At 46.7% G+C, this 25,366-nt stretch overlaps 1 protein-coding gene across 1 annotated transcript; it reads right to left on the bottom strand.

Annotated features, from left to right (window-relative positions):
- Positions 1-1,382: 1,382 nt before the first annotated feature.
- LOC137528793 (fucolectin-7-like) lies at positions 1,383-24,148 on the bottom strand. Its single transcript, XM_068250388.1, has 5 exons — positions 23,989-24,148; positions 18,443-18,591; positions 16,501-16,583; positions 16,337-16,403; positions 1,383-3,701 (listed from the first exon to the last, which is right to left on the bottom strand). The coding sequence occupies exons 1-5, from the start codon at positions 24,099-24,101 to the stop codon at positions 3,670-3,672; spliced, it is 444 nt and encodes a 147-aa protein (XP_068106489.1). The 5' UTR covers positions 24,102-24,148; the 3' UTR covers positions 1,383-3,669.
- Positions 24,149-25,366: the final 1,218 nt, after the last annotated feature.

Here is a 25,366-nt window from a genome sequence, read left to right on the forward strand (position 1 = left end):
CCCACATTCGCTAACACATTCAGTGTTTATCTCAAGCTCTCCCCTGTCGTTACAGGCTTCGAAAGCCTTCTGTGTGAATGTTTTCATGATTAGCAGGAGCAGGCAGCCAATAGAAACAGCCCCTGTTCTCCTGCAAGTGCAGCTGATAGGTCACACAGGCTTCTCCACACAAGCTTTCAGACCCCCCAGGCAGTGAGCAGAGAGAATGGGTCAAAATATATCCCCAGATTCCCTTCGGTGGTGTAACCCTTTCAGGCCCTGTTTGATAATGCAAAGATGCTGGTGGTGAAATCACCAAGCATGGCATTTGTAATGTCTCCAGGAAGTTCATCTACATTGTGGCAAATAAATAAAATGTTAAGAAACACTGATGGACAGATTCAGAGCAGCAGAGGCAGTATAAATAACAGTAACTATAACACCTTTACATGTAAAGGGATGTCTGGATGCCTTCTATTGTTATCAGCTTGTAACAACACAGAGACATTCCAAGCTGCTCTGCACTGCTCTGCTGTTATCGAACAGCCTTTGATGAACTGAAGCCTTAGTACTTCGGTAACTTAACGAACCTCTACCACACATGGGAAAATATTGATGAATTAGCACAGTGAAGTGTAAAATACCGAATGCGGTATTTTAAGGACTGGGATTTTGTTATCGAACACCCTTTGATGAATTGAAGCCAATAGCCGAGCCTAATTGGGTATGTGCCTGTGCAGTAGAGTGGACTGGATCGGGCTTGGCTATTTCTGCCTGAGTGGAAAGCTGCTGGTATGCTTGCTTGAGGTGTACCATTATTATGGATTGTTTGTGGCTGCATGAACTGTTGCAGAGAAGCATTTGGCTAACGCTAATGAGCTTCCGTGTGAACTGGCCCTAACTCAAATTTATCTGGTTAACTGTCTCATTGGGCAAACATCTGGATTTGCTCCTGACACACCTAATTCTATATGCAATTCACTTTTTCACCTGCGTTTTCTCCTAGGTCAAATTTTCAAACTTGTCAATAAAACGCCTTTTAAAAAGACAGCAAGCAAATAAATACTCAAAATGATTTTGATAATATTTTTTCACCTACTTTTTGATAACTTTTTAGTACTTAGCAATAGAAAAAGTATTATAAATTGAAGATAAAAATATCTCTTAGGAGGAAACTCAAGAGAAAATAAATTGGATATGACCCTAATCTCTCATCACAGTGAAATGAAGTGCTGATCAGAAGAAGTAGATCATTCATATGCAAAGCAGCTTTTGGGTATCTTTACTGGCCAAAGATTTTAAACAAAATGCTGCTGAACAATTACGTGTCATAGTTGGATCCATCCAACATTATTATTATTATTTATTGTATTTATAAAGTGCCAACATAATGCTGTGCTGGACATTAAATAGGGATACATAGAATACAATGTAAACAAGATGTGACAAACAAAAGTAGCAGACGATTATACAACCTAGCACAAGACTATACAGGTAGTCCCCCGTTAACGAAAGAGATAGGGACTGTAGGTTCGTTCTTAACCTGAATCAGTTCTTAAGTTGGAACACTGTGCTGTCTCTGTTCCCTGTATCTCCAGTGTCCCCCTCTGTACCTGCTTATGCAAGTTAAAAGCCATTTTTTCTTTGAATTTTTTTAAAATCGATTTTCTCAAAAACTACACGTCCAATTTGAAAATGTATTTTAGCTTGTTCCCATGGAAACACTGAATCCATGTTGTTCGTACTGGCGGGTCGTTCGTAAGTCGTCCCCAACTTACGAACGACCCACCAATACGAACTGCAAATGTACCTGTACATGCAAATGGTCAAGATGCATAAACGTGGCTTTACTGAGACCCAGTAATTCTGAGTAAGTCCATGGGAAGGGTGTGATTGGTGGGGTTGCAAGATCAAGAAGGACACACAAGGGGGAGGAGACCCTGCCAAAGGCTTACAATCTAAAGGGGAGAGGGTGAACACAAGGTAAGGTGCTTGGCTGAGAGAGTTACAGCAGCTGGCGGGAAGGCCATTTTAAAGAGGTGTGTTTTGAGGGCTTGCTTGAAGGTGTTGAAGGAAAGGGTGAGTCTGAGGTGTGGGTGGGAGAGAGTTCCATAGGGTATAGATGGCTCCTGAGAAGTCCTGTAGGCGTGCATTCGAGTGAGAAATGCGTGGGATGGTCAGACGAAGATCATTCGAGGTATGGAGAGAGCGGGCAGGTACAGTATATATCTGTGCACAAGCTCAGAGATGTAGGTTGGGCAGGCCTTATGCATAGATCTGTAGTCCATGCACAGGCATACATATGAATTGGCCGCAGGATACAGCCGGTATGGCTTATCTTGCTGCTGCACAAGTTCCCGGTGGCGTTAAATACTATTCCCCCTCTAGGTCCATGTGGATAGTGGGGAATAATGTACAGTAATTCGACTTCCAGCTATTGCTGGAAGGCGAATTATAGTGTTTTAGAAGCCACTTCAGCTCCGTCTTCTGACGGCCCCCAAGCTACTGACTGTGCGCCGCTATGGCTGTAATTCCTACTATGGCCTATGGTGGTGCCGGCTGCTCCCAAATCTCCTGTGCTGTAATCACAGTGCTTGATGCACAGAATCTTAAAACTGATCCTGAAGCAGATATGAAGCCAGTGTAGGACTTTTCAGAGGGGAGAAGTGGAAGTAGAGCGGTGGGAAGAATGGATGAGTAGCTGCTGCATTCAGGACTGATTGAAGGGGTGCAATGCGGTTCAAGGTGAGGCCTGACAGTAGGGCATTGCAATAGTCAAGGCAGAAGATGATGAGGGCATGGATGAGAAGCTTGGTAGTGTCTAGGGTCAGAAAGGGTGGATCTTGGAGATGTTGCGAAGGTAGAAATTGAAGGCTCTGGTAACATTTTGGATGTTGGTACTGAAGGAGGTAGCAGAGTATAGGGTGACTCCCAGGCAGCAGGCCTGTGAGGAAGGGTGGATGGTCGTTGCTGTTGATCGTGACATGAATATCCAGGAGGGGTGGTGTGTGGCGGGAAAATCAGGATCTTGGTTTTATCCAAGCTAAGCTTCAGGAACCTGGCTGACATCCAGGAGATAGTCGAGAGTCAGAAGGAGACCTTGGCCATGGTGGAGGAGAAGAAATCGGGGGTAGGGAGATAGATCTGGGTATCATCGGCATATAGGTGGTATTTTAAGCCCAGGAAAGAGATGACTTTGCCAATGGAGGAGGTGTAAATTGAGAACAGTAGAGGCCCAGAACAGAGCCCTGGGAAACTCCAACCGAGGGGGGGGGGGAGGGGGGTAGGAGGAACCATTTAAAGGTTGTGAAGAGGTGATCAGAGAGGTATGAGGAGATCCAGGGAGGTGTCGCAAATCCCTAAAGCATCATCTACATGCGTAGATGAGGCTCCGATAAGATCGGACAGGTCGGACCTTGCCACCGCCGATTCCCTGCTCGTTCCCCACGAGGGGACAATGGCAGGGAATTGAGCGGAAGATAAGTGGCGTCGGGCGGGGACGAGGGCGGATCGAATGTGACGGACGCGGCGGGGATGCGGAAGAGGCGATCCGGCGGCTAATCGAGCCGCCGGATCGCCTCGTGTAGATGAGGCTTAAGGACTGTAGGGATTGGAGGAGGAGGGGATGGTCTACTGTATCAAATGCTGAGGTTGAGGAGTAGCACATAAATCGAGAAAGCCCTTCAGAGATTACGTCATCATAGGAATACAGGTCTGATTATCTGTAAAGATAAAGAGATGATTTTGTTATACATTTCCCCTGAGAGATGTTTAAAGAAGTATAAAATATTTCGATGCCCCTGCAGATTTGTCTGGTCTGGGGAGAATCCGGGCAATGTTGTTACATGATCTGTAATAGACTGCAGATGCTCCACTCATTTCAATTTCATTGTCTGGCTTCATGCACGTTTTGTTGCAAGTTAGAACAATTACCGGCTGTTAGTTTTATTTACAGCGGACTAAGGATCTTTGCCTGCCACACATCACGCTGAAAGCCTATTCTGATTTGTATATCTCTTTCCTCCCCACTCAGAGAAGGTCAGTAAGATGCAAATAATTATGGCTTGCATGTAAATTTCACGCAAATTTCAACTGGGCTGATCAGTTTCAGCAGTGAGTGTGGAACCACATGCGTCCTGGCCCTTTCACACTGTGGCCCTTATGCAATTAACTTTTTCTCCTAGGAGATTTTTTTAATTTTCTCTTTTAAAAATAACTTTTCAGCACTCATTTAAAAAGTAGGTGAAAAAGTATTTCCGTGCTTGCTGGTGGCTTAAAAGGCATTTTTTTTACAAGGTCTGAAAACATCACCTCGGAGAAAACTCAGGAGAAAAAGGTCATTGCAATAGACACATTGGGCCATATGCAATTCACTTTTTCACCTAAGTTTTCTCCTAGGAGATATTTTTTCATCTTCAAATTAAAATAACTTTCCAGCACTTTTCAACTAAAAAAGTACCAAAAAGCAAATAAAAAAGTACTATCAACATTATTTTGAGCATTTTCTTGCTTTATGATTGCTTAAAATGCATTTTATTGACACGTTTAAAAATATCACCTAGGAGAAAACGCAGGAGAAAAAGTGAATTGCATATGGGCCATTTAATCTTAGATTTTAAAAAACTTTCCAGCACTTTTCAATTAAAAAAGTACCAAAAAGTAGGTGAAAAAGTATTTTAAGTATTTTCTTGCTTTCTGGTGGCTCAAAAGGCATTTTGTTGACAAGTTTAAAAATATCGCCTAGGAGAAAACTCAGGAGAAAAAGTTCACCTTTTTCTCCTTCGTTTTCACCTAGTTTATATTTTCACTCCTTGCCAAAAATACCTTCATTTTTCCACTACTTTTGGTACTTTTTTAATTGTAAAATGCTGAAAAATTATTTTAACCACTTTACCCCCGCGCGTACGGATTTCTCCGCCCCTTTTTCCATCCTTTCACCCCCAGGGACGGAGAAATCCGTACTTTGCGCACTCCCGCCGCTGTCCGCGTTCCCGCTCGTAAACACGCCGCCGCCCGCTCGCCCAGAGATCAACGAACGGGAAAATCCATTCCCGTTCGTTGATCTAAGCCCCGCAATGACCTGCTGCCGCTCGGCTGAGCAGCGCGATCATTGTGAAAAAATAACAAAGTCCCAGCCTCTTTCTACTTCCTGCAAGCGTCCGGAAGGACGCTTGCAGGTCGCATGAAACAAATTGGTAATGTTGCCATCTTGTGGCCAAATAGTAAAACTACACCCTAACCATTTTCTACACACAAATAAACTTGTTTTACACAAAAAATTAACTCCTTACCTCCCACACTCCCCAATTATTTTTTTTTTGTAATTAAAAAAAAAATAAAAAATTTACAATAAAAAAAAACATAAATAGTTACCTTAGGGACTGAACTTTTTAAATATTTATGTCAAGAGGGTATAACACTGTTACTTTATAAACTATGGGCTTATAATTAGGGATGGACGCAAAACTGAAAAATGCACCTTTTATTTCCAACTAAAATATTGGCGGCAAACATTGTGATAGGGACATAATTTAAACGGTTTTATAACCGGGATAAATAGGCATATACATTTAATGGGTTTTAATTACAGTAGCATGCATTATTTAAAAACTATAAAGGGCGAAAACTGAAATATAATGATTTTTTTCCCACATTTTTTCCTATTTTCCCATTAAAACACATTTAGAATAAAATTATTCTTGGCATAATGTCCCACCTAAAGAAAGCCTAATTGGTGGCGAAAAAAACAAGATATAGTTCATTTCATTGCGATAAGTAATGATAAAATTATAGACGAATGAATGGAAGGAGCGCTGAAAGGTGAAAATTGCTCTGGTGGTCAGGGGGTAAAACCCCTCAGTTGGGAAGTGGTTAAAGAGAAGATGAACTATTACCAGGAGAAAAAGTGATTTGCTTGTATGAAAGGTATTTTTGGCAAGGAGTGAAAATATAAACTAGGTGAAAATGAAGGAGAAAGGGTGAACTTTTTCTCCTGAGTTTTCTCCTAGGCGATATTTTTACAGCTCCTAAATAAAATGCCTTTTAAACCCCCAGCAAGCAAGGAAATACTCAAAATAATTTTGATAGTAACTCTACTATTTGGTACTTTTTCCATTGCTAAATGCTGAAAAGTTATTTTAAATACAAGATGAAAATGTATCTCCTAGGAGAAAACTCAGGTGAAAAAGCGAATTGCATATGGCCCTGAGGCCCAGTTTTCTCCTAGGAGATAAGTTTTCATCTTAAATTTAAAATAACTTTTCAACATTTTGCAATGGAAAAAGTACCAAATAGTAGAGGTACTATCAAAATTATTTTCAGTATTTTCTTGTTTGGTGGTGGCTTTATGTCACACTCACCATGGCGGCCGTCTGCAACATTTCCAGAGACATTCCTGTGTGCGCACGCGTGGGGGCTCATTTGTATTACTATGCTCTCTCCCAGTACGGCGCGCGGCGTTGCGCGCCGCGCAAAGTATTGCGCGCGAAGAAAGGTGCGTGCGCGTGAACCACGGTGCGCGCATGCACGTGCGCAAAGTGTTGCGCAAAGTGTTGTGCGTGTTCTGCGCATGCGCAGAGCGCTAATTTTGGCGCCAACACTTAGTATAAAAGCAGCACTGCCCTTAGCTGCAGTGCTGCTCGTTCTGACAGCTTGCTGGTGAACCGTGTTCCTGTATCTGCCTGATTCTGATCTTCTGTTGTGACCTTGGCCTGTGACCCCGACCTTTGGCTCTGTTGCTGGATTTCCGCTGTCTGCTGCCTGCCTCGACCTCTGGCTTGTGACCCCGACCACCGTTGATTTCCGCCTGCCTCGACCTCTGGCTTGTGACCCCGACCTTCCTGGACCACTACCCGGACTGGATCTTCAGCTCTCACCTGACTACTGCAACTCCACAATCAGTGTCACCTGTTCTCCTGACCACTCGATGAGGCAATCCCAGTAGTGACCTGGTAGGGCACTAGGCAGCTAAGTTCCGCACCCCCCTCCTGGGGGTGTGGTCCTGCACTCCCCTCAAGGTGGTGTGGGTGAAGACCCGTGGTCACCTAGACTCCTCTACTGGGTAACGCCTCTTCCTTCGTGGGAGGGTCAACAGGGACTGAAGAGAAACCCTAACACTTATTGACAAGGTGTGAAGTAATCACTAGAGTTGGGCCGAACAGTTCGCCTGCGAACGGTTCCATGCGAACTTCAGTGGTTCGCGTTCGCGTCCCGCAGGCGAACCTTTGCGGAAGTTCGGTTCGCCCCATAATGCACATGGAGGGTCAAGTTTGACCCTCTACATCACAGTCAGCAGGCCCAGTGTAGCCAATTAGGCTACACTAGCCCCTGGAGCCCCACCCCCCCTTATATAAGGCAGGCAGCGGCGGCCATTACGGTCACTCGTGTGCTGCCTGCGTTAGTAAGAGTAGGGCGAGCTGCTGCAGACTGTCTCTCAGGGAAAGATTAGTTAGGCTTAACTTGTTCCTGTCTGGCTGCATACCTGTTCTGTGAACCCACCACTGCATACCTGTGCTGTGAACCCACCACTGCATACCTGTGCTGTGAACCCACCACTGCATACCTGTGCTGTGAACCCACTCTGCATACCTGTTCTGTGAACCCACCACTGCATACCTGTGCTGTGAACCCACCACTGCATACCTGTGCTGTGAACCCACCACTGCATACCTGTTCAGTGAACCTGCCACTGCATACCTGTTCTGTTCAGTGGACCCGCCACTGTATACCTGTTCATTGAACCCACCACTGCATACCTGTGCTGTGAACCCACCACTGCATACCTGTTCTGTGAACCCACCACTGCATACCTGTGCTGTGAACCCACCACTGCATACCTGTTCAGTGAACCTGCCACTGCATACCTGTTCTGTTCAGTGGACCCGCCACTGTATACCTGTTCATTGAACCCACCACTGCATACCTGTGCTGTGAACCCACCACTGCATACCTGTTCTGTGAACCCACCACTGCATACCTGTTCAGTGAACCCACCACTGCATACCTGTTCTGTGCAGTGGACCCGCCACTGTATACCTGTTCAGTGAACCTGCCACTGCATACCTGTTCTGTTCAGTGGACCCGCCACTGTATACCTGTTCATTGAACCCACCACTGCATACCTGTGCTGTGAACCCACCACTGCATACCTGTTCTGTGAACCCGCCACTGTATACCTGTTCTGTTTAGTGAACCCGCCACTGTATACCTGTTCTGTTTAGTGAACCCGCCACTGTATACCTGTTCTGTTTAGTGAACCCGCCACTGCATACCTGTTCTGTTCAGTGGACCCGCCACTGTATACCTGTTCAGTGAACCCACCACTGCATACCTGTTCTGTTCAGTGGACCCGCCACTGTATACCTGTTCAGTGAACCCGCCACTGCATACCTGTTGTGTTCAGTGAACCTGCCACTGCATACCTGTTCTGTGAACCCGCCACTGTATACCTGTTCTGTTTAGTGAACCCGCCACTGTATACCTGTTCTGTTTAGTGAACCCGCCACTGCATACCTGTTCTGTTCAGTGGACCCGCCACTGTATACCTGTTCAGTGAACCCGCCACTGCATACCTGTTCTGTTCAGTGGACCCGCCACTGTATACCTGTTCAGTGAACCCGCCACTGCATACCTGTTCTGTTCAGTGGACCCGCCACTGTATACCTGTTCAGTGAACCCGCCACTGCATACCTGTTGTGTTCAGTGAACCTGCCACTGCATACCTGTTCTGTGAACCCGCCGCTGTATACCTGTTCTGTTTAGTGAACCCGCCACTGTATACCTGTTCTGTTTCGTGAACCCGCCACTGCATACCTGTTCTGTTCAGTGGACCCGCCACTGTATACCTGTTCAGTGAACCCGCCACTGCATACCTGTTCTGTTCAGTGGACCCGCCACTGTATACCTGTTCAGTGAACCCGCCACTGCATACCTGTTGTGTTCAGTGAACCTGCCACTGCATACCTGTTCTGTGAACCCGCCACTGTATACCTGTTCTGTTTAGTGAACCCGCCACTGTATACCTGTTCTGTTTAGTGAACCCGCCACTGTATACCTGTTCAGTGAACCCGCCACTGCATACCTGTTGTGTTCAGTGAACCTGCCACTGCATACCTGTTGTGTTCAGTGAACCTGCCACTGCATACCTGTTCTGTGAACCCGCCACTGTATACCTGTTCTGTTTAGTGAACCCGCCACTATATACCTGTTCTGTTTAGTGAACCCGCCACTGCATACCAGTTCTGTTCAGTGGACCCGCCACTGTATACCTGTTCAGTGAACCCGCCACTGCATACCTGTTGTGTTCAGTGAACCTGCCACTGCATACCTGTTCTGTGAACCCGCCACTGTATACCTGTTCTGTTTAGTGAACCCGCCACTGTATACCTGTTCTGTTTAGTGAACCCGCCACTGCATACCTGTTCTGTTCAGTGGACCCGCTACTGTATACCTGTTCAGTGAACCCGCCACTGCATACCTGTTGTGTTCAGTGAACCTGCCATTGCATACCTGTTCTGTGAACCCGCCACTGTATACCTGTTCTGTTTAGTGAACCCGGTAAGAAAATTCAAACCAGCTGCTCTAGGGTTTCCCAAATTGTTTATAAACCTTTATTAAGTACAATCTCCAAAATGCAAAAAGAACCCTGATCGCTTCAAAACCACTTAAAAACAGCCTGTAGAGCGCTCCTCACTCATGACCCAGCATACTGTCACCCAAACACATCCACACTGGTACCGGTACCACACAATCCGGATTTTCTTCAGAGTGGTGGAGAGGGGTTTAAACAATTGCTGTGGTCAGTTAGATGGTAAGCAGACAATATAATGCTGTTAGTCCCAGTCCATGCGCAGACATATACAGCCAAAGCAAGCCTTGTAAGCACAGTTGGCAGCGCTGCTAAACAAGTGTCTCACCAGTCCCTGGGCGCCCAGTGCTCTTCCTCCAGCTCTTGGTCACGGCTGAGTCTCCAGACTGCTGTTTCTTCTCGCAGCACTCAACCGCACTGCATCAAACAGCGGGGAGCGGCGATTCAGCGTCCACTCGGTCCTCCCAGCACTTGTCAGCTTGGGGTGAGGAGTTCACTAAACAGGACGGGACGTGACCCCGCCCATCCTGTTTAGTGAACCCGCCACTGTATACCTGTTCTGTTTAGTGAACCCGCCACTGCATACCTGTTCTGTTCAGTGAACCCGCCACTGTATACCTGTTCAGTGAACCCGCCACTGCATACCTGTTGTGTTCAGTGAACCTGCCACTGCATACCTGTTGTGTTCAGTGAACCTGCCACTGCATACCTGTTGTGTTCAGTGAACCTGCCACTGCATACCTGTTCTGTGAACCCGCCACTGTATACCTGTTCTGTTCAGTGAACCCACCGCATCAGTGCGCATACCTGTTCGCTCTGCCAACAAAAATTGAGCCGTGGAAAGGCCAACACTCACGTAGGGACAAGTGCCTTACGAAGGCACCTGGAGAAAAGGCACAAACAGCAATGGGATGGCCACCTGAGCAAAAGCAGCAGCAGCACACAAAAGCAAAGCCACCCTCCTTCTCCTCTTCCTCCTCCATCAGGTGCATTATCTGCTTCTGCCGCTTTCTCCCTTCCACCTTCACAGGCACCCTCCTCCACTCCGCCTCTGCCCTTGAGCGGTTCCTGCTCTTCTGCCCACAGCAGCAGTCAGGTGTCCGTGAAGGAAATGTTTGAGCGGAAGAAGCCAATTTCGGCCAGTCACCCCCTTGCCCGGCGTCTGACAGCTGGCGTGGCGGAACTGTTAGCTCGGCAGCTGTTACCATACCGGCTGGTGGACTCTGAGGCCTTCCGTAAATTTGTGGCCATCGGAACACCGCAGTGGAAGATGCCAGGCCGCACTTATTTTTCGAGAAAGGCCATACCCCAACTGCACCGTGAAGTTGAGAGGCAAGTGGTGTCATCTCTTGCGAAGAGCGTTGGGTCAAGGGTACACCTGACCACGGATGCCTGGTCTGCCAAGCACGGGCAGGGCCGCTACATTACCTACACAGCCCATTGGGTGAACCTGGTGGTGAACGATGGCAAGCAGGGCGCAGCGGACCAAATTGTGACACCTCCACGGCTTGCAGGCAGGCCTCCTGCCACCTCCTCTCCTCCTGCTACATGCTCTTCGCTGTCCTCCTTGGCTGAGTGGCAGTTCTCCTCTCCAGCTACACAGCCCCAGCTCCGCAGGGCCTATGCTGCATGCCAGGTAAGACGGTGTCACGCCATCTTAGACATGTCTTGTCTCAAAGCGGAGAGTCACACTGGAGCAGCTCTCCTGGCTGCTCTTAAGAAACAGGTGGATGAGTGGCTGACCCCGCACCACCTGGAGATAGGCAACGTGGTGTGCGACAACGGCAGCAATCTGCTTGCCGCTTTGCATATGGGGAAGCTGACACACATACCCTGCATGGCACATGTCATGAATCTAGTGGTTCAAAGATTTGTGGCAAAGTACCCTGGCTTAGCGAATGTCCTGAAGCAGGCCAGGAAGTTCTGTGGGCATTTGAGGCGGTCTTACACAGCCATGGCACGCTTTGCGGAAATTCAGCGCAAAAACAACATGCCGGTGAGACGCCTCATTTGCGATAGCCCGACTCGCTGGAACTCGACCCTGCTCATGTTCTCCCGCCTGCTAGAACAGAAGAAAGCCGTGACCCACTACCTCTACAACTACAGTAGAATGAAACAGTCTGGGAAGATGGGGATGATCTGGCCCGACAACTGGACACTGATGGAAAATGCATGCAGGCTCATGCGGCCGTTTGAGGAGGTGACCAACCTGGTGAGCCGCAGTGAGGGCACCATCAGCGACTTAATTCCCTACGCTTACTTCTTGGAGCGTGCTGTGCGTAGAGTGGCGGATGAAGCTGTGAATGAGCGTGACCAGGAACCGTTACGGCAGGAACAGGCATGGGACCAATTTTCATCAGACCCAGCTGTTTCCTCAACACCTGCGGCAGCACAGAGGGGGGAGGAGGAGGAAGAAGAGAAGTCGTGTGCAGAAGACGAGTCAGACTCAGAGGATGATGAGCAAGGTGTTTCTTTGGGGGAGGAGGAGGAGGAGGAGGGGACAGCGGCAGGAGAACAACCTCAGCAGGCATCGCAAGGGGCTTGTGCTGCTCAACCTTCCCGTGGTATTGTTCGCGGCTGGGGGGAGGAGGTTGACTTACCTGACGTCACTGAGGAAGAGCAAGAGGAGATGGAGGGTACTGGATCCGACTTTGTGCAGATGTCGTCTTTTATGCTGTCCTGCCTGTTGAGGGACCCCCGTATAAAAAACCTCAAGGGGAATGAGCTGTACTGGGTGGCCACACTACTAGACCCTCGGTACAGGCACAAAGTGGCGGACCTGTTACCAACTCACCGGAAGGTGGAAAGGATGCAGCACATGCAGAACCAGCTGTCAACTATGCTTTACAATGCCTTTAAGGGTGATGTGACGGCACAACGCCAGCAAGGTACCACTGCCACTAATCCTCCTCCCGTGTCCACGCAGTCAAAGACAGGACGCTCCAGCGATCTCATGGTGATGTCGGACATGCGGACGTTCTTTAGTCCAACGCCTCGCCGTAGCCCTTCCGGATCCACCCTCCACCAACGCCTGGAACGGCAGGTAGCCGACTACCTGGCCTTAAGTGTGGATGTAGACACTGCTGTGAACAGCGATGAGGAACCCTTGAACTACTGGGTGCGCAGGCTTGACCTGTGGCCAGAGCTGTCCCAATTTGCCATCCAACTTCTCTCCTGCCCTGCCGCAAGCGTCCTGTCAGAAAGGACCTTCAGCGCAGCTGGAGGCATTGTCACAGAGAAGAGAAGGAGTTCCTGATGAGTCACTAAGGTGACGAAACTAGTAGGGCGGGACCCAGGAAGTGGCGTGGAGTGTTTGAGCGGTGGGGAGACGCCGGAACGGACGAACGACTGAGCGTACGGCGGTCGAGTCTGAGAGGCGGGATTACACATTGGAGAGCCCACCAGAGGCCACCGATACGGGGGAGAGCCCGGAAAAACTCATGCTGTCATTTTAACCTGGATATTGTAAGTGCAATAAATTTTAGAGCTTATTTTAAACAAACAGTATTACGCTATGAGCAGTTTTTATTTGGAGGTACAAAGATTCATTGATTGAGGTGGAAAGAAGGTGGAAAAGGTGACCCAGAGCTCGCAGTGGTCGGGGGTGACCCGGGAATAACCCCAAGGCTTCACTTAGACCTATGGTGGTCTAAGCAGAGGGTGAGTCCTATTCCAATTGCTTGGTGTGGTGGTGGTGAACAATCAGAACCAGCAATCAAGAGAAAGGGGCCATTAAGAACAGTGCAGCGATAGGCTGCACCAAGTGTGTTGCGCTATATATAGAGACTGTAAATGTATCCCACTCCGCCATGCCCCCCTCCAGGTGTTAGACCCCTTGAAACATCTTTTCCATCACTTTTGTGGCCAGCATAATTATTTTTTTTTTCAAAGTTCGCATCCCCATTGAAGTCTATCGCGGTTCGCGAACTTTAACGCGAACCGAACCTTCCGCGGAAGTTCGCGAACCAGGTTCGCGAACCTAAAATCGGAGGTTCGGCCCAACTCTAGTAATCACCTAGGAGAAAACTCAGGAGAAAAAGTTAATGGCTTATGGGCCTGAGGTTCTTATTCAATTCTGTTTTTCTCCAAAGTTTTCTCCTGATAATTTTTCTTCTTTAGTTTAAAATAACTTTTCAGCTTTCTGCAATCGAAAAAGTACCAAAAAGTAGGTGAAAAGGTACTGTCAAAAACATTCTGAGTATTTTCTTGTTTGTGGCTTAAAAGACATTTTATTGACAAGATGTGAAAATATCACATAGGAGAAAGTGAATTGAATAAAGCCCAGTTCACACTGGACGGTTCAAAACAGATCAGGTTGTAATGGGCATCAGTTTTTGGTCCGTGACCCTCCATTTCGTTATGCCATGAATATGACGCATCCATCAATCAGGAAAAATCGTTCCCTCCCCAAACTTGTGGCCCATTTGGTGGAACATACCAAACGGATCCGTTCTAACAGAGCAATGTGAACAAGTCCATTGGTTAACTTTAGATGCGTTAAAATAAGTTCAGTTTTACCTGCCAATGTGAGCCAGGCCTGAGTACGATGTGTTGGATGCATGCACATAGATTGCCACTAGATGGTGCCAAATGATAAAGCCCTCACTGATCAGAATAGAGAGTGATTGATGCCTACCACACACTATCACATCAATTTTAAGCTGAACTCTTGCACAGCACACAACGAGAAGTCTTTATTCCACATTAAGTTGCTCAAGGAATTCACTGTTCTGTCTTCTGTGCTGAATTTAACTAGATCGAAATGTCTAATTAGTTCTTACCAGCAGCTGTAAATAATCTGCAGGAGCATTGCTGCAGTTCTCTCTCCATACAGTAAACACTGAGGCTTAACCCCTTCAGTGCTCCCTGCATAGTGAAACCAAGTTCTAAACCTCAGTTTTGTTAAGATTTCCATAAATGGTCATGAAGAAATATTTTTGTTGGTGGTTCCGTTCCACTTTAACCACTCCACAAAGGTTTTTTTTTTTGCCTTAAAAACGAGCAATTTATACATCTCGATGCTGCTTCCATTCATCCTATACAATAAAACCTAACTGTCCCTGCGTCATACACTTTCCCTGTCTGTCCATCCGTGTTTTTTTTGTACTGCGCATGTGCACAGTACAGTCAACCATTGGGACGGGATAAGCAAGCAGGGCGGTCGTGTGCACGCGCGCACTGACTGGCGGCGGTGGCGCAGAATCACCACCTAGAGCCCCGTTTTGAAACGGGCTTAGGTAGACTAGTTCTGCAATAACTTTTATCACTACTTATCACACCTAAATGATCTATACATTGTTGTTGTTTTTTTTTTTTTTTTTTAGGCTTCCTGTGGATGGTACTTTTTGCTAAAAATTATTTTATTTTGTATACATTTTAAAGGTAATAAGTAAAAAAAGAAAAAATGCATTATTTCTAATTTTTCAGCCATTATAGTTTAAAAATAAAATCTGCTACTGTAGATAAAACCCACACATTTATTTGTCCGTATTTCCTGGTTATTACAACATTTAAATTGTGTCCCTTGTACAATGTATGGCGTCAATATTTTATTTGTTAATAAAGGTGTACTTTTTCCATTTTGCATTTTTGGTTTTCTCATTTTGTCATTGTACTATATCAATAATTATAAGCACTTATTGCTAGTAATACATCCTCATAGCATACTATTTAAAAAGTTCCCTAAGGTAACAATTTATGTATTGTTTTTAAATTCTGTCACTGACCCCCCTTTTTTTTTTCCTTATGAGTGAATTATATGGGGGAGTGGTAGAAGGGATTAATGTCCTTGTTATACTTATAGGAAATGTGTTTTTTAATTTTTTTTTATGTCATATGATTATTACCACTAGATGTCCCCACACAGTCTCCTGTCTACTTAGAACGCTGAATCAGCCTTCTGAGTTAGTAGGAAGTAATAGTTTGTTTTGTTTACAATGAATGAACACTGTTACTGGTTACAGCATTGATCATTCATTTATCAGACACTTTGATTGTCTTTGGGAACACATGTTCCCATTCACCAATATGTGCACGTGTCAGTAAACTGTAAATATTATGAGACGAGTATCTACGCCCATGGGAGCGTAAGTGAAGACTCTTGGGATGTAGATACTTGTCCCGTGGAGGTGCAAGTGATTAATAGATTTCAACAAAAAAAATCAACATAAAAGGATACCAGAGCTTAAAGGCTCTAGTTAAAAGTGAAGATGCAGTGGGTAGGGGGGTATCGGCAAATACTTACTGCACCTCCCGTTGCCCTCCATCTCTTGCTGTTCTCCTACACTCAGTCTATTTCTCCTCGGCGACTCCAAACCCGGACATGATGTGCTGTGCTGTGCATGCGCAGTATGTCCATTCTCCCCTGTGGCCGCGCAGTGATGTCACAGGACAAGACTGCCCTCGCTCCCCTCGCTCCTGCGTTCCGGCGTGCATGCTCCACTGAGTGAGCATCAACTGCTGGGGGGAGCGAGGGTGCTCCTGTCCTGTCCTGTGACGTCACTGCGCGGCCACGGGAGCAGAACTGACATACTGCGCATGCACAGCATGTCCAGGTTTGGAGTTGCCAAGGAGAACTAGACTGAGTATAGAAGAACAGCGAGGGATGGAGGGGAATGGGAGGAGTGGTAAGTATTAGCTTATACCCCCGCCCCCTACCCACTGCACCTTCACTTTATACCGGAGCATTTTGGCTCTGGTATCTTTTAAACATATTTCAGCAGGAAACAAACTGAACTGGAAAATCGTTGTGTGTATGGCCTCAGAACTTACCTCTCTGCAGAATGTTGTCCACCCCCCAGCCTAGTGTTCTGACCGTAGTCTTTATTTCCTGCCTGACCTGTAATAAATGAGATGAAGATGCTATTACCCGTGTGTCACAGTCATCCTTCTGGGAGAGCCGGACCGGTGCTTGTTTGTGGGAGGCAGTGACTCACCTGCTGTATCATCCTCTCTGTGTTCTGTAAAAGGTTTGATCCAGCATTAGACACACTGTGAATCTTCACTCCAATCTGAAAATCTGTAAAGCACAATTATTCACACTTTACGGGGAAGAGAGAACAGGAAGTCTTCAGAAGTCACAGCGAGTATCTGCAAGTTCTAACCTGGCTCTGAACAGCAAGACTTCCCATTCTTCATTACTATTCAGAGCCTTTGCAGGCTAAAGATTTTCCAGACAAATATGTGATCACTTCAAAGTACAATTCAAAGAAAGAATCCTCATGAGTTTTCCAGTAACAAAGCGCTTTTAGCATCAGGGTCAACAGACAGACCTCTGTGCATTAAAAGCAGATTGATAACTGGTGATTCACCTTTGCACATATCATTAAGACATACATGTCAAACTCTGGCCCGCGGGCCAAATCTGGCCCTCAGAGCCATCAAGTTTGGCCCCCAAGTGGTTTCCCCACTTTGCATTATGTTTGGCCCACTCTAGACCACTAGACCATTGGCGATTAATCCTTACATCACCAGGGAAGCAATATGGGGGAGGGAGGGGAAAAGCACTAGACACCAGGGAGCTGTATAGGGAAGGGCAGGTGGTCACGAGACAGCAGGGAGCTTTATAGGGGAGGAGGCCACTCAAGGCTGGATTTGTACTCTTTACCGCCCAAGGACACTGTCAGCAGCCACCCCCTCTAGTATAGACAGCCAGATGACTCTTCCTCTTCCCTCCCATATAGGTAGCCCACTGACCATTCCCTCTAGGATAGGTAGCCAGCCCCTCCATCCCAAGTATAGATAGCCAGAGAACCTTTCTCCTTCCCTGCAGTATAGGTAGCCGATTGACCCTTCCCTTTAGTATAAGCAACCATATGACCTCCCCCCCAAGTATAGGTAGTTAGATAACCCTTCCCCCCCCCCCTCCGGTGACCCCCCCCCCTTCCCTCCAGTATAGGTAGCCTAATGACCCTTCCCTCTAGTATAAGAAGCCCTTCCCCCTTTTCCGTATAGATAGTCTGATGACCCCCTCCTCCCTTTTTCGTATAGAAAGCCAAGTGACCCTCCCCAGTATAGTCTGCTGCCCACTGCCCTTGACCCTGGGGTGCCCTAGGCCATGGCCTATGTGGCCTTGGCTTACATCCGGCTCTGGGGCCACTAGACACCAGGTAACTTTATAAGGGAGGGTAGCCAGCAGACATTGAGGTTGACCCGCGACTTTGTCTCAGCATTCAATTTCAGCCCAATCAGTATTTCAGGTTGACTCCCCTGCATTAAGAGGGACTGTAGTGAAAATGACATAATGAATACAATTGCGTATTGTTTATAATATTCATCTATATATTATTTAGTCATTGTTTGCCAATTGTAAAATATGTCAGCTGATCAGTAGGGAATGTTCGTTGCTGAGAGTTCTGTGCACAGTGGTAGATAATGCTTGCTTGGCAGTTGGAAAAAGTTTTACAGACAGGAAACTGTCATGACATCACACTGTGGGAGGGGTTTCACCACAATATTAGCCATAAAGGCCCCCAATGATCTATTCGAGAAAAGGTAAAGATTTCTCTTGGGAAAGGGGGTATCAGCTACTGATTGAAATGAAATTCACACCTGGGTTAAAGCTCCCCTTTAGCAGGTACACACAGTATTCATCCAGCTCGTAGTTAGTTTTCTTTTTATGGGCGGGGGGGGGGGGGGGGGGGGGATTACGATGGGTCTAGCATGGGGTGAGCTGCAGGGGTCCCCACGCAGATTCTGTGTAGGTAAAGCTGTGTAGGTACAGCTGGCTTTTTTGCTGCAGATAGCCAGTTGGAGGAAGCACCTGCTCATCAAGGTAAATGCAGTCATCTGAATTTAGCAAGTCAGCAAAATGCAAAACAAAATAATAATTGCGTCAGAAGTGAACAGTCCTATGCATACATCATTAGGCGTGTATACCTGGCACACTGAAAACCGACACCTGGACCTCACATAGCGTTAATATGTCAACCCGGTTTGGTATGACCACCGTGATGTAACGTGCAATGATTCCTCCGCAGAAAAACGACTTGGTCTCTCCTGGCAACATGGAAGTGATGACAGCACATCTAGAGATTGGAGGGAAAGGCTGATGTATGACATTTACCGCAAGGAAAACTGAGGCAAACAAAAGGAGGCCCGTTGCTCTTAGCACTGCAATCAGTGGGAAAGTTCTTAATACTTGCATAATCTGCATTATCTAGATAGTGGCTACAGTGAGCAATAGCTCCAGTTTCAATATCAGCCTTAAAGACACTCAGAGATGAGTCTTACTGCAGTTTTTTTTACTTACCTAGGGCTTCCTCCAGCCCCATAAGCACGGAGGCGTCCCTCCTCCTGCTGTCTACGGTTCAGCCGTGGTGAGCCCCGGTAATGGGCTCAATTGAAGCCAGTCAGGGTCTTCTGCGCATGCACAGCAGACCCAGACTGATGTCACTGAGCCTGTTACCGGGGCTCACCGCAGCTGAATGGGAGATCGCAGGAGGAGGGACGCCTCCGTGCTTATGGGGCTGGAGGAAGCCCCAGGTAAGTAAAAAAACTGCAGTAAGACTCATCTCTGAGTGACTTTAAAATGGACCTGAGCTCAGAACTTTCTCTCTGCTTTAAAAGATAAGCAACAGCATAACCTTTAACGAAAACCTGTAACGACAAAAAGTTCCCCTGGGGGGTACTCACCTCCGTAGTGGGAAGCCTCCTATCCTATCGAGGCTTCCCCTGTCCTCCTGTGTCCCACGGCGGTCTCGCTGTGCCCCTCCGAACAGTGAGGATGTAAATACTTACCTTCCCGGCTCCAGCGCAGGCGCAGTATCGGCTCTCCGATCGGAGATAGGCGGAGATAGCCGATCGCTGTCGGCCCGCTGTGCTGCGCAGGCGCAAGTTTCCTGTGCCTGCGTAGTAGAGTGGACCCGACGGAGATCGGCTATTTCCGCCTATCTCCGTGCTGAGAGCCGCAACAGCGCCCCCGCTGGAACCAGGGAAGGTAAATAAATCAGCGCTTCTCAGGCTTGTCGAGGGAGGATTGCAGGAGACTTCGGGGAGCCAGCGCTGGACTGCCTGCAGCTACAGGGGAGGGGGAAGCCTCATTGGGACCCTGAGGCTTCCCCCTCTGGAAGTGAGTACCCCCCAGGGGAACTTTTTTTTGTTACAGGTTCTCTTTAAAGTGGACCTGAACTCTTGCACTAGACGGAAGGAGAACATATAAAAATGCACCCCGTGTGTATATTGAGAGTTTAACCTGTCTAATTCCACCTTATCTGTGAATAATCACACGTGTAATTTGATCCCTTAGCTGTGTCAGCTGATTGCCATGGCAGACAGCTCATTTGTAAATACAGAATATTAACAATATGTCTGAAAGCAGGAAGACAAAATGCAGATTTATTGCAGGACTTGTATCAGCTGTGTAACAAAGAAATGTTTTTTCTTTAAAGGTTCTTATGCTGTTGTGTATCTTTTAGAGCAGAGAATAAGATGAAATTCTGAGCTCAGGCCTGCTTTAAAGATTTTTTTTTCTTTGTTACAGCCTACAGAACTCCGGGAATAAATCTGCAGTGTGTCTACTTGCCCATGGATGCATAATACTCCTGAGATACAAATAACCCAGCGATCCTGTCGCATTTCATTGCACACCACCCTCCTGCACTACCCCAGCTTAGTGTGTAAATAGTGCAGCAGAAGCTGAGCTCTCGTCTCTCATCTGGAGTCCAGTGCTGTGCTTCCGCTTGTCCGCTCACCACTCGCCCTAGTGCCCAGCATCTCCTACCCCATGTAGCATTAGATTACACGCTACATGAGGAGAGACAGCACTAGAGGGAGCATAAAACAGACAGGATGGTCGCACAGGCACAGCACTGGACTCCAGAGGGGAGGTTAGAGCACAGCTCCTGCTGTGCTATACTTTGCCTTTACACACTGCACTGGGGGAGCGTAGGAGGGTCTCGGGAACAGATAGGGGGACAAGGGGACAGAGGGAGGCACAAAGGGGGACAGAAGGAGGCAAAGTGGGACAGAAGGAGGCAAAGTGGGACAGAGGGAGGCACAGAGGGACGCACACAGAGCCGGATCATCCACAAGGCAACTTAGGCAGGTGCCTAGAGCCTGGAGAGAGTGTAGGGGCCCAGTTTATGCTAACCCCCGACAACTCTTATCAAAAAGCTAGGTGGCTATCAACAGTGGGCCAAAAGTCGTTGCTTGCCTAGGGTACCATTTCACTTTGATCCATTTCTGGACACACTGGGAGGCAGAGGTGACACAGGGGGACTGAAGAAGGCACAAGGAGACAGACAGAGGCACAAAGGGAGACAGAAGGAAGCACAAAGGGAGACAGAAGGAAGCACAAAGGGAGACAGAAGGAAGCACAGGGAGACAAAGCGACACGCAGAGGAGGCATGGGGGGACTGAAGGTGGCTCAAGGTGACAGCAGGAGGCACAAGGGGACAGAAGGAGGTACAAACACCCATGGGGGCATGGCTTAATTCACAGTGGGCTTAGTTAAGGGGGCGGGGCTTAATCAAAGACATTCAGTAAGAGAAAAGAACCTTCTGTCAATGAGCGCTGGTGCAGGATCCCCGGCAATTGTACTCCACAAAGAAAAGTATGGATCCGCACACAGACTTATGCAGGAACAGTGTAATACTTTATTGTCCCATCACACACGTGCAATATTCCGGTGTACGGTCAGAATATTGCACGTGTGTCATGGGACAATAAAGTATTACACTTTTCCTGCATAAGTCTGTGTGCGGATCCATACTTTTCTTTGTAAATCAAGGGCATGGCGCCCCCCAGGACCAATGGCACTCCAGGCAGTGACCTGTACTGCCTATGCTTAAAATCACCCCCACTAGTATGAACCCATTCCTCAAGATGCTTTTGCTAATATGCCCATTTCCTCCTCGTCCCCTGCCCTTTTTAAACCACAATTATGATCTTATGCTTACTTATTGGATATAACTCTGCTGATAAATGTGTCAGTAAGCACCAAATAGGGCCAGATTTATAATGCAGAGGCCAATAGGCACAGGCTTTCTGGTGCCCTAAACTTCTCCCTTGAACACAGGCCACACCCCCAAGTAAAAATATACTGAACTCTAATCCCTTCCTTATGTGGGTCAGAAGATAGCTTATGTTAATGGTTCCTGTGATTATAACATCTCCAGGTTCATCTAAAATACAAAAAGAGACCAGGAGCCCACTGGTGCAGAATCGTGTAAGATTCAGGAAAGCAAATTGCTAAGGATGTATATACTCACAAAGTCGGTTTGCAAATCCTTGCAACCACCGTCAGAGCAGGCGGGAAATTAACCGTAGGGATGGCCCTGCTTAGGAGAACTCATGGACAGGATGTGATCACTTTGATCAGCTGATAGATTGGTAAGGTTCTGATTTGCTGGTCCTGATCAGGGCCGGGCCGAGGCAGAGGCTGAAGAGGCTCCAGCCTCAGGGCGCAGTGTAGGAGGGGCGCACAATTCATTCAGCTGTCATTCCCAATTGTGTTTAAAGCACAAAGAAGTAAGAAAAGGGCATACATAGCAGTGACTGCAAGCCAGATAACTATAGATTAAGTTGTTGGGGGCCCTGGGGCGCCTCTTAATCTAATTTCAATCAGTGTGTGACGGCTGGGGTGGAAGGGATGGAGGGGCGCACTTTGCTGTCTCAGCCTTGGGTGCTGAAGGACCTTGTCTCGGCTCTGGTCCTGATCATGTGTTAAACCTCAGGACCTATCAAATCTATCAGCTGATCAAACTGATCACATGCTTCTCCATGAGTTCTCCTAATCAGGGCCATCCCTAATTAACTGTCCCCACTCGGTTTCTTAGGTCTATGACAGGAACTGGGTGGCCGCACTCCGGAAGTTCTTTAGGACAACTAAAAAAACTATCACCTCTAAAAGAGGTATGACAAGACACTTAAAACGGGTGGAGGTGCCCAGTGCATAAAAGATAGGCTAATAAGCTATTAAAGTGAACCTCCAGACTAAAAATCGACTCAGCAGCACTGAAGGCCTTGTGTTTCTTTAACAGTTTCACAGCATCAGAACTTTGTTACTCTTATACAAGCCTCATTTTTAGCTGCACAGAAGAAAACTGCTCGGGCAGTTTTCACCTGATGCTGTGCAAAGCATGATGGGATTTCTGATGTTGTTGTTCTCGTTCTGCTGTTTTGGTGCAATTTTTTTTTTTTTTACATTTTGAATTGGACATTTGAAGCCTAGCGCCTGCAGCTGGGAGGGGTTATCAGGACACTGGACACTTGGAACTGTGTCTCCTGCTCCTTGTCACCTCCTTTCAACCAAAACGATGGCTGCCCCCATGACAAAGATGGCAGCCCCCATGAATCACAAACATTTGCCTGTTCTTTTAAAACGGGGTGGGTAAAAGATTATATTACCTATCTATTTCAATTAACATAACTAATTTAACTTAATGACAGTATGTTTGTTTAGGCTGAAGTTCCCCTTTACTCTTTTAAACAGAGAGGGAATCTTAGATCTCTTGAAGAATTTGGATCAGCTTATTGAAAAAAAGGTCTTTTATTCAAGCACATAAAATTGACTATTTGTGTTTGAATAAAATACCTTTTTTTCAATAAACTGATCCAAATTCTTCAAGAGAGGTAAGATTCCCTCTCTGTTTATAAGATTAATAACTTATTAGCCTATCTTTTATGCATTGGGTGCCTCCACCCATGTTTTACGACCCTTCCTTATGTCACTTAGGGCTTGTTTCCACTGTTGCGACGCGATTTCGCCGGCATTCCGACGCTTGAAAAACGCATGCGGATGCGTTTCCGCATGCGTTTTTACCCGCGATTTCGCGTGCGAAATTAACCATGACACTGCCAGGGCAAAATAAAATTGAAAAAGGTGCGAAATCGCACGCGAAATCGCGGGTAAAAACGCATGTAACAAACGCATGCGTTTTTACTATTAAATACATTAGCGGCGATTCGCATGCATTCCACTCGCAGGCGAATTCGTTGGCTCTTTTGTGCGTTTTTTTACCGCTGAAAAAAACGCACCTCAACAACGCTACAGTGGAAACAGGCCCATCCACTTGCATTACATGTGCGAATCTGCATGCGTTGGACGCATGCAGATTCGCGATAGTGGAAACGAGCCCTAACTGTCCTCATCCTTAGTGACATGAGACAAGGATTAGGGGGTAAGTGCCTGAGGTCAGTGATCTGAGGAGTGGGGGCCGCCTCTCTCACATAAGGTGCCTGTAGGCACGTGCTTACAGTGCCTTATGGAAAATCCGGCCCTGGCACCAAACCCCCCAGCTGAGGAAGTAACTTTATTGCCTAACAACCTTTTTTTACTAACTTTAGTCGTGAACAGTACATTTTTTGCCGTTATTTTACAATTGTGTTTTCTTTACAGTCATCTCGAAAACGCTTTACCTATGGTGTCCATTTGTCTCCTGTAAAACATTTTCTTCTACAAATAACCATAACAGTCTACTTACATAGGGTTATATAGGCCATAGTCCTGGATGTCCTCCCCCACGTGGATCTCAGCCCAGGGCTGCAGGGTCTCTTGGCTGTTGATCTGGCTGGTAATTGTGACGTTGTTGATCATGTAGCCCCGTCTCAGGTCCACTGCCCACCATGGCTCAAACTGACTGCCGGTCTGACTGCAGGAGCCATTCAGGTAGTCTGGGTCTGCATTGCTGTCTATTGCGAGATTTGCTTCCCCTTCATCCTTAAGGGAACTGGATTGAAAGGCAAGTCCCACCAGAGGTAACGTCACCTCTGCAAGAGAGTGATGATATGTGGTTAGCTCGCTATTGCCATTTATGGTTTAAAGTGTCAAACTCCAGTCCTTGGGGGCCAATCCATGCCAGTGTTTAGAATGGGCTGGGAAATGGAGAAATGTGTTCTACTTGATGCAAGACACCATTCCTGATTCAGGACCTGTTTACAGTGCTCAGTTGCATTGCAGAAAAATTCTGCATGTCAACTCACTGCTCATACAATTCTATGGGGCTGCTCACTGTAAGGGATCACGTTATTCTAAATCGCTGCATGCAGTCTTTGCATTAACCACTTCCCCTCCCCCTGGGACAAGTAACTACGTCCCTGCATTTCCCCATGTCTTCTTGCAGGGCGTAACTGCTAAGTCCCTCCCTGCCGTGCACTCCCGCTCACCCCCGTGCTTGTTACCGCTGCTGATCGTTAGTCAGGAGATTGATCTAAGTCCCTGTGTGAATGAACACAGCCATCTATGAGACGGCGTCGCCATTCACGAAAAACTATACTTACACGTCCATGCATTGCTTCCTGTTTACGTAGTAATACTTTGCATAAGGAAGTTATGCGCAAGGACATCTTGTGGCCAAATAGTAAAATTACATCTACAAACATTTTCTTAGACTAACAGACTTTTTTTTTCTTAAATTTAACATTAACCCCCTACTTCCCACACTACCCAATAGTAACCCCAACATTTTTTTGTAAAATAAATAAATAAAAATATCCAAAAACAAAATACATAAATAGTTGCCTTACGGACTGAACTTTTTTAATATGTATGACAAGAGGGTATATTACTGTTACTTTTTAAATTATGGGCTTGTAATTAGTGATGGATGCAAAACTAAAAAAAATGCACCTTTATTTCCAAATAAAATATTGGTGCCATACATTGTACTAGGGAAATGTTTTAAAGATTGCAATAACCGGGACAAATGGGCAAGTAAAATGTGTGGGTTTTAACTACGGTAGCATGTATTATTTTAAAACTATGATGGCCAAAAACTAAGAAATAATTAATTTTTTCAAAGTTTTTCATATTTTTCTTGTTAAAACCGGTTAGAATGAAATAATTCTTAGCAAAAAGTACCC

This window comes from Hyperolius riggenbachi, chromosome 8, assembly GCF_040937935.1.
Source record: "Hyperolius riggenbachi isolate aHypRig1 chromosome 8, aHypRig1.pri, whole genome shotgun sequence".
In the NCBI taxonomy this organism is placed as follows: domain Eukaryota; kingdom Metazoa; phylum Chordata; class Amphibia; order Anura; family Hyperoliidae; genus Hyperolius; species Hyperolius riggenbachi.